The sequence below is a fragment of the Arachis stenosperma genome, chromosome 5 (genome assembly GCF_014773155.1).
Source record: "Arachis stenosperma cultivar V10309 chromosome 5, arast.V10309.gnm1.PFL2, whole genome shotgun sequence".
NCBI classification, from domain to species: Eukaryota; Viridiplantae; Streptophyta; class Magnoliopsida; order Fabales; family Fabaceae; genus Arachis; species Arachis stenosperma.
The window spans coordinates 116085317-116094785 of record NC_080381.1 but is presented as its reverse complement, the minus strand read 5'-3'; the positions used below and the strand labels follow the sequence as shown (position 1 = coordinate 116094785).

The 9469-nt window shown below is 31.2% G+C and overlaps 2 protein-coding genes across 2 annotated transcripts; both read left to right on the top strand.

Annotated features, from left to right (window-relative positions):
* Positions 1-3415: 3415 nt before the first annotated feature.
* LOC130981171 (uncharacterized) lies at positions 3416-4897 on the top strand. Its single transcript, XM_057904791.1, has one exon. It carries the CDS (start codon positions 3416-3418, stop codon positions 4895-4897), a length of 1482 nt encoding a protein of 493 aa, XP_057760774.1.
* A 2590-nt stretch (positions 4898-7487) lies between these two features.
* On the top strand, positions 7488-9462 carry LOC130978950 (putative GEM-like protein 8). Its single transcript, XM_057902284.1, has 4 exons — positions 7488-7835; positions 7941-8012; positions 8226-8500; positions 8596-9462. The coding sequence occupies exons 1-4, from the start codon at positions 7754-7756 to the stop codon at positions 8770-8772; spliced, it is 606 nt and encodes a 201-aa protein (XP_057758267.1). The 5' UTR covers positions 7488-7753; the 3' UTR covers positions 8773-9462.
* Positions 9463-9469: the final 7 nt, after the last annotated feature.

The window sequence follows — 9469 nt, the reverse complement described above, 5'->3', positions numbered from 1 at the left end:
ATATAAATCTGACAGTCCAATTTTGGCTTCACACACTCGAAATGGTCTTTGAGCTAAGGCTTTAGTTAAAATATCTGTTGTTTACTCACCACTTGAAATTGACAGCAGCTTAGTTACCCCTTCTTGCCATTTATTCCTCACAATGTGGCAGTCTACCTTAAGATTTTGTTCTCTCATGATAAATTAGATTTGTTGTTATATGTAGAGCAGACTGGCTATTACAATATATAATCACCGGCTTCTCTTGTTTTACCCAAAGTTCATTTAGCATGTAAGTAAGTCACTGTGTCTCTCTTGTTGCTGAGACCAATGCCATATATTCTGCTTCACAAGATGATGCTGCAATCGTGTTTTGCTTTTTGCTCTTCCAAGAGATGATTCATGTTCCTAAGAAAAAACAGTAACTCGTGACTGACTTCCTTGAATCTGGACATGTCCCCCAGTCACTATCTGAGAATTCGGATAGAGTGAGGTCTGTGTTGCGCTGAGAAGAACAATCCCTTTGCTGAGCTCCCCTTAAGTATCTTAGGGCCCTTAGTGTAGTCTCAAAATGCTTGTCTGTAGCACAATCCAGAAATTGACTTAACTTTCTAACCGCGTAGCAGATTTCAAGTTTTGTGTTTGTGAGATACAATAGACGTTTAATAATTCTTCTATATTATGAATTTGATGTGAATGGAGTCCCTTTGTGTTTCGATAAAGGTGATGTGTAGTCAATAGGAGTTGAAGTTGGCTTTGCTGTCATCATCCCAAAGTCCTGGAGGAGATCGAGGTAATACTTGTTTTGGCACATAGCAATCCCCCTCTTGCTTCGAGTGACTTCTATACCAAAAAAATACTTGAGTTTACCCAGATCTTTAATTTTGTACAGATCATGTAAATACCCTTTCATCCGAGAGATTTCATTCAAATCATCTCCAACGAGCACAAGGTCATCAACATAGACAAGAATGATTGTAAACCTACATGGAGAGCACTTAGTAAACATGTTATAGTCATGTTTAGATTGGGTGTAGCTAGCAGCAACAAGCGAGGCAGCAAGTTTGGTGTTCTATTGACTGCTTGCTTCCTTCAAACCATAGAGAAAATGATCAAGACGACAAACTAAACCAGGTTCTAGAAGTTGTAACCCAAAGAGTGGCCTCATGTAAACTATCTCATCTAAATTACTATGTAAAAAAGCTGTATTTACGTCTAATTGATGTAAATACCAACCATTGACACCAGCAATGGACATAACAATACAAAAGGTACATCTTCACAACTGGACTAAAAGTGTCTTTGTAATCTATACCTTGAGTTTGAGAGAATTTCTGTGCCACGAGCTTCGCTTTATACCTTTCTACGGTGCTATCAGGGTGAAGCTTGAGCACCTATTTACAACCCACAACTCTTTTACTAGCAGAAAGTTTAGTGAGTGTCCAAATTTAATTGTTCTCCAAAGCAGAAAGTTCATTGTTAACAGCCTCCTTTCAATTAGGATCCACAACAGCTTCATCATAGATTTTTGATTTTGTATGCATGGATGCAATTAATGCAGATGCAGAATTGACACGGAATGAAGAATCATTTTTAAAAAAATTTTAAGTGGGAGAGAGATAGGGAATTCATGTATGTAAGGCAGCAAGCATGCAATGAAAAATCTTTTAAATAAGAGGGAGACCTTCTTATTCTATATGATCTTCTAATTCTCGTACATTCTCGTGATGTAATGAATATGTGTAATCAAATTCTGATGCATCAGTATCTATGCCTTGGGACATGAGCTCAGCAGTTGGTCCATGTAATTCAGCAAAGTTATGATGAATATGCAATTGATTATTGAGACTATATTCAAGTGTGATATTCTATAAAGCAATTCTATGATCAGATGAAATATCTATATCAAATGGGGAGGGACAGATATATAGGGGGGAAGTAGAGGTCTGGGTCCCCAACTTTTAAAAAAAAAGTAGTAGTCACTAATCAGAAGCCCAACCTAACACAAATAAAATATTAAAATTTTTTAAATTCCTAAAACTAATTCTCTTTCTTAACCTTTCCTATTCTTTTCTAATTCTTTTGTTTTCTAACACGCGGCGTCCTCAGTCCTCACTGGTCATATCACTGCCATTGCCGGTCTCTAGTGAAGTCAAGGTATTTATTTTATTTTTCAATTCTTTTATATAATTACATAAAATTATTAATTAACAAAGTACATTGTTTTATTATGAAATAATTTAATTTTATTCTTTTGTATTTACATAGATAAATTATTGACCTATTTTTAAGATTTATTCTCTCTTATTTTTTTATTTTATTTTTTAATGAAATTAATAGTGATTTAGTGAAAAAATTATTATTATTGATATTTAATTAATAAAATATACTTAGACTTTGTTTATTCATATAAGTATATAATTATTTGAGTTCTTTTTTTCAGATAAAAAGAAATTAGAACATTTTATGATGAAAAAATAAAGTAAAATTGATGCAATTTTTAAGAGAAAGGTTATTGATAATGTTGGAGTTCAAATAAGCCAACTCTCTAATCCTATTTTACAAGAAGGTCAAGTAAGTGAACTCTCTAATCTTACTCAAAATACATATCAACATGAAACCAAAATACCAAGATTAGAAAGAGATGTTGATATCTCTTTATTAGAAAGGGATCCAGGAAGCGACGTCCAATTTGGCAGTATAATGTCAATGAACGTGATAAGATTCGTAGAGCATACATAATAGCTGGGCCATACCAACCAACAAATATTAGCTATCCAGCTTCTGGTAATAACAATCACCGTCGATATTTTCAATCTTCTTGGTTTAAGAAATTTTCAAGTTGGTTAGAATATTCACCAGAAAAAAGATGCTGCTTATTGTTTGCCTTGCTACTTGTTTGATAAACATTATGGTGCTCGCAATGATGGAAAAAATACATTTTCAGAGTTAGGATTTAGTAACTGGAAGAAAATAAATAATGGGGTAAATTGTGCATTTGTATGTCACGAGGGTTCTATTCCTAATTCTCCCCATAATTTATGTGTGAAATCTTGTGATGATTTAATGGCTTAATCTAAGCATATAGACAAAGTTCTTGATAGGCATAGTGATAAAACTATTGCAAATAACCGTTTAAGGTTGAAGACATCTATTAATGCTATTCGATGGCTTGCATTTCAAGCATGTGCATTTAGAGGCGATGATGAAAGTCTTGGATCTTTGAATAGGGAAAATTTTATTGAGTTAATTAAACTTTTAGCTTCCTGTAATCAGAATGTTCATAATGTTGTCCTTGAAAATGCTCAATATATATCTCCCAGTGTTCAAAAAGATATATTGCATATCTTTGCTAGAAAAGTGCGTGCAACAATTCGAGAAGAAATTGGTGATTCTAAATTTTATATAATTAAGAGATGAGTCAAAGCGAGAACAAATGTCTGTGGTTTTGAGATTTGTAGACAAGCACGGTTGTGTTCAAGAAAGATTTTTTGATCTTATAAATGTTTTTGATACATGTTCTTTGACATTGAAAACAGAAATTTCATCAGTTCTTTCTCGTCATAATCTTGATGTCCAAAATCTTAGGAGACAAGGATACGATGGAGCTAGTAATATGCGTGGTGAATGGAATGGATTGCAAGCTCTATTTTTGAAAGATTGCCCTTTTACTTATTACATTCATTGTCTTACTCATCGATTACAATTAGCACTTGTTTCTGCAGCCAAAGAAGTTTGTTATGTTCATCAATTCTTTTCAAAACTTACACTAATTGTGAATGTTGTGACTGATTCTCCTAAATGTCATGATCAGTTAAGGGTTGCTCAAGCAAATAATGTTGCAAACTTAATTTTCAATGATCAAATTGTGACAGGTAGTGGACTTAATCAAATTGGTACTTTGCAAAGAGGTAAAGATACTAGATGGGAGTTTCATTTGAATTATATACGTAGCTTGTTATGCATGTTTGATGCTACTTGTGAAGTTCTTGAAAAAAGCACCGAAGAAGGTAATTTCTCCACTTGTGGTGATGCTAGTGCTGCTTATGATGCTATCACATCTTTTGAATTTGTCTTTGTTTTGCATTTGATGAGAAATATTTTGGAAGTTAGTCATAATCTTTATCAAGCTTTGCAACGAAAAAATCAAGACATATTGAATGCTTTAACTCTGGTTTCTACTACGAAGACTTTAATCCAAAGAATGAAAGAATCAAGTTGGGAGGCTTTCGTAAAAAAAGTTATATTATTTTGTGAGAAACATGAAGTTGAAGTTCCTGATATGAATGCATTGCATATTCCTAGAAGAGGCCGGACTCGCAAAATTGTTGATCAAATTTCAGTAGAGCATCATTACCGTGTTAATTTATTTCTGGCTGTAATTGATACACAATTACAAGAGTTTAATGGAAGATTCAATGACAATATGGTGAAATTACTTACTTTAAGTTCAACTTTAGATCCCAGAGATAATTATAAGTTCTTCAGTGTCAACAAAGTATGTGAATTAGTAGAACGATTTTATCCAGGTGACTTCAGTGACCAAGAAAAATTTCACATTAGAATGCAAGCTCAACATTATGAACTTGATGTTCCTAATCATGTTGAATTAACTAACTTGTGCACAATTTCGGAGCTATGTCAAGGATTAACGAAGACAGGAAAGTCTTTAACATATCATTTGATTGATCGTTTGATTCGCTTGGTATTAACTCTCCCTGTTTCAACTGCTACAACTGAGAGATTTTTTTCAGCTATGAATATTGTGAAGAATAGACTCAGAAACAAAATGGAAGATGAATTACTTGCTAATTGTCTTTTAATTTACATTAAGAAGAAGATTGCTGAAAGATTTGACACAGATTATATTATCGATGAATTTTATGATATGAAGAATCGATGTGTACCAGTTCGTTAGTAAAAACTACACTTTTTTGCACTTTAAATATATATTCTCTATCAGTATATTTTTGTAATGTATCTTACATTATAATTTATTTGCATATATTTTTTTATATTATATATATTATTGGCCCCCCATAACATTCCTGGATCCATCCCTGCAAATGGGTCAATGAATGTGTGTGTAGAGCATTGTGGCGGTGTGAAATTTGTTTGAATGATGGAATCATGAGTAAAAAAGTGAAACGTCTGATATGGCAATACATTCTCATAAAAAGCACATTTCTTGACACAAAAATTTCTCTATCTGACAAATCATAGAGTATGTAACCTTTTACACTCGGTTTATGACCAATATGTACACACTTGCGTGCTCTGTTGCTCTCTTATCAAACTTTGTCTTACGAGTAGTAAGTGTAAAGGCATATGTCAAGCATTCGAAAACTCTCAAATAATCAATTTTTGGCAATTTGTTCTTTTAAAATTTGATAGAAATGAAGAGTGATTTTGTAACAAAGTGCTTGAAATTCCATTAATTATGTGGACTGTTTGTGCAGCTGCATAATTTCAAAAACATCTTGGCATGACAGAGTGTAACATTAGAGCTCTAATTATTTCAAGTATATGTTGATGTTTACGTTCTACAATGCCATTTTGTTGAAGTGTCTCAACACAAATTGTTTGATGTAATATTCCATTTGAATTGTAGAAAGAAATCAGTTTGAACTCTACACCATTGTCTGTCCTAATTTTCTTTACTTTGATATTAAACTAAGTGTTAACTAATTTCACAAAATTTTGCACAAGAGAAGAGACTTCAGCGTTTGATTTTATGAAAAACAACTATATAAATTTACTTTTGTCTTCTATTACAGTAAGAAAATATCTATATTCTCCCATAAAAGAAGTACCAAGACTCCTGAACATCAAGAGCGACGACGTGCTATCCTCATGGATCAAGCTTCGATAGAAATATTCTGACAACGGAGACAGTGGATAATCGGCAATTAGGTCAACGAGAACGCCGCTGTAATCGGCTAAGAGAGAGATGTAGTTCAACACATAGCGCGTGATCGGGTATACTCCAGTGCCGGGAGCCACTGTCTTGCACGGTTCCTTCTGAATCGCCAATTCGAGGTCCGATAGCATTGTCCTCATGTCGTCGCCAAGCTTCACCAAGGAAGTACCCTCCTACATACGGACATTGGCGGTTGATTCGAAGGAGAAGATTGATTCAATCTACGACCAATTTTTCGAGACTACTTCGTACATGTCGAGAATCTTGACTCCTAAACATCTTCTCTGGCGTTTAATAAAATACATGTTTATATATATTTAGATAAAAACATAGTGCAACTAAATATCTTTTAAAAATTGTCCATCATTCAGCTTTTAGAAGAGAAAAAAATTAAAAAATAAATAATTTTCTATAAAAAATAAGTAATTTCCTATAAAAGTGAATATTTAAATTAATTAAATAATATTATTTAAATAAAAAAAAACTGATTAAAGACTGAAAATTTTAAAGACAAATAGCATTTCTAAAAAAAATTGTATTATAATAATATATCTTTAACAAAATTAACTACAACAATATTTTTAATTTTTTTTAACAAAAATCTGATTATTTTCATATATTATTTTATATTTTATAATTAAAAATAGTACTTCCTAACAATTAATATTAATAAATAAAAAATATTTTTATATATATTTATATATTTTATTTATATTTATTTATTTTTATATTTATATTTATTCATATTTTGACAAGCTCTTGTGTGTTACAATATCTATCAAAGCTAACTTTAATTTTTTATTTTTTGTTTCAAAACAACAGCTTTCAACATTAATTAATCATCATAAAAAATATAAAATTAAAATGAATATTCAATGCTTTGAATATTTTCTCCTCCGTTATAATGGGTTCTAGATTCATCAACCGCCAAATAAGGAATGAAAATATATATGATTTTCTTAAGTTGACTAAATTTTATTTAGAATGACTAGATTGAACTTTGAAGATAAGAGATTTTTTTTTAAATTGAGGAAATTAAAAAGTGACTAAATAAAATTAATTATTATTAAATTTATAATTTTTATTATATATGAATTTTATTATTATTTTAATTTAAAAATAATTAATTCTAATCTTATTATTTTATTAATCTCTTTATTTTAGAGGATTTTGGTCCAAGATAAAAAGGGGCCATTCTATCTAAGTCTTGGAGTGGTTATAAATTGAAGTTTGAATGTTACAAAATTTTCAATATGAATACGTATAACTGGATGTGTCTTCCATGAAATTTACATGGTAGGAAAAATTCAAGCATTTGTTTTTTTCTTTCTTTCTTTCTAGATTTTTAATCTTCTCTTTTTCTCAATGCAGGAAACTGTTATTGTTTATCGCAGAAGTCCATGATTATGATAGTCAGCATTATTAGATCAACTAAATATTGAAAAATTAATCAAAACCAAGACCAAAAAGTTGGCCAATTTTTTTTATTTGAAAAAAATAAATTGGCTTTCACACCTTCGGCTTATAATTCAACCTTGTTATTTGTCAGTAACAACGCTTCATATTTCAAGAATTAAGATGATATTTTCTATTTTTATATTTTATTTTTGTCTTACTAGAAGCATATTGTAAATATTTTATTCTTATGCTTTGTGATCTTAGTAGTTTTCAATGACAATGATTTCTGTGTTAATAATATTTATAATTTCAGACTTTGGTTTTTTCAAACCCACCTTTAATCAGATATTACCTTGGACGGCTGTAACAAGAATATAGCAAATATAATCTGTGTTATATTTTCAAGAATTATTCAAACTTGCATATTAGGTGTTTGAGATTTGTTTTCACTCACTCATGATGAAGTCCTTTGGTACCTCTCCTAGGAAATGCTTTTCAAGTTCCAACTCTGATGATAGCTTTGAATCCACCATAACAAGTAAGAATCAACTATCATTATTCCTTGGTAACTCTCATCACATCAATAAATACTCGGCATCAAATTGATCAATTGATTGGGTTCTCTTTCATTTTCAAATCGCAGACAAAGAAAGTGTAGAGAGTGGCACAAGAAAAAAAGGCAGCAGCAGTTTTGCATCTAGGATTCATGAACATGGTAATTCATATGAACTTAATTTACTCTTTCTTGTTCACTGAGCCGACTCCTTTCCCTCGTCATTGGATGAGGTAGTCCTAGATCAATCCTTTCCAATGATAGAGGGAGCGAGTCAGTTCTTTGTCCCAGAAAGAGTGATATGAAAAGCGAAAATATCTTCTATTTAGCATTTGACTATAAACTTTTCATATAATATGTTATGTGGGATTGCAGTGAAAATTGGTTCAAAACTATCTGAGACTTTAAAGGGAAAGTTGAATTTGGGAAAAAAGATTATACAAAAAGGTGGGAGAGGGAACATTTTTAAGCACATTTTTGGGATGCAAGAAGATGAGAAACTCTTGAAGGCTTCTCAGTGCTATTTATACACCACAGCTGGTCCTATTGCTGGGGTTCTCTTTGTTTCCACCAAAAAGGTTGCATTTTGCAGTGAAAATCACATAACTTTCTCTTCTTCATCTGGAGAGTTAGTCAGTGCACCTTACAAGGTAAAGTCTTCATACAGTTAAAATTAAAAAGTAGAAAATTTTGTGTAAAAATTGATTGATTGATTTATTTATATCAAAGGGTGTTCTATTTGCAGGTTTTGATACCAGTACAAAAGATAAGAGAAGTACATGAAAGCCAGAATGTGAACAAGTTAAAGCAGAAGTACATAGAAATAGTTACTGAAGATGAGTATGAATTTTGGTTTATGGGATTTTTGAGGTATGAAAAAGCTTTAAAGAATCTCCATAAAGCAATTTCTAATACAAATTAATCACAGGAAAAAGAAAATTTATTGATTGTAATACATCAAGTAGTTTTGTCACACTAGATTTGATGAGATTGAAAAGTTTTTTTTTTTTTTGTATGACCATTTTTTGTAGGTTTAGTATTAATATAATCTGTGTTCTGTCTTTTTTCCTTTCTTTGAAACAAAAAATGTGTATAAACTTAAAGGAGCCAAAATAGTGATACTAGTTGAAATATGAATTGTATATAATTTGTGTTGTTGTAAAAGATGCATACCAACTGTTTGATTATTTTCCACAATGAATAGAGAAGGCTTGTGAAGTTAACATAGGTGGATTTCGATCTGAGTTTGATTACACATCAATTTGCTCAGTTTTGTGCTTTTCTTGAAATACAATTTTGTTGAATTGTAGAATTTACTACAAACATAAAAATGGAGCAGAGTATTAGGCTATCTAAGGAAGTAGGTTTAGCTTGGATGAGTTAGACCCTCTTTTACCCCCCTATCTTTGATTTGATGCATAACATTTTTTTAATTAATAGAGGGTTATATTAACACTTCCAAAAAAAAAAAAAAATAGGGTTTCAATATTCATTTAAGTCGAGTACATCACAAAATGCACATCATTGTTTACACTGAGACAAAACACAAAAGTTTATATTTTGCATAACATGAAAATATCAAACAGTATATATTAAAATTAATTACTAAAATTAATCAC

Coding starts and splice junctions, on each gene's coding strand:
- LOC130981171 (XM_057904791.1), top strand. CDS start 3,416: ATGTCTGTGGTTTTGAGATTTGTAGACAAGCACGGTTGTGTTCAAGAA.
- LOC130978950 (XM_057902284.1), top strand. CDS start 7,754: ATGATGAAGTCCTTTGGTACCTCTCCTAGGAAATGCTTTTCAAGTTCC. Junction 7,836..7,940: donor CTTTGAATCCACCATAACAA/GTAAGAATCAAC, acceptor TTCAAATCGCAG/ACAAAGAAAGTGTAGAGAGT. Junction 8,501..8,595: donor TAGTCAGTGCACCTTACAAG/GTAAAGTCTTCA, acceptor TTCTATTTGCAG/GTTTTGATACCAGTACAAAA.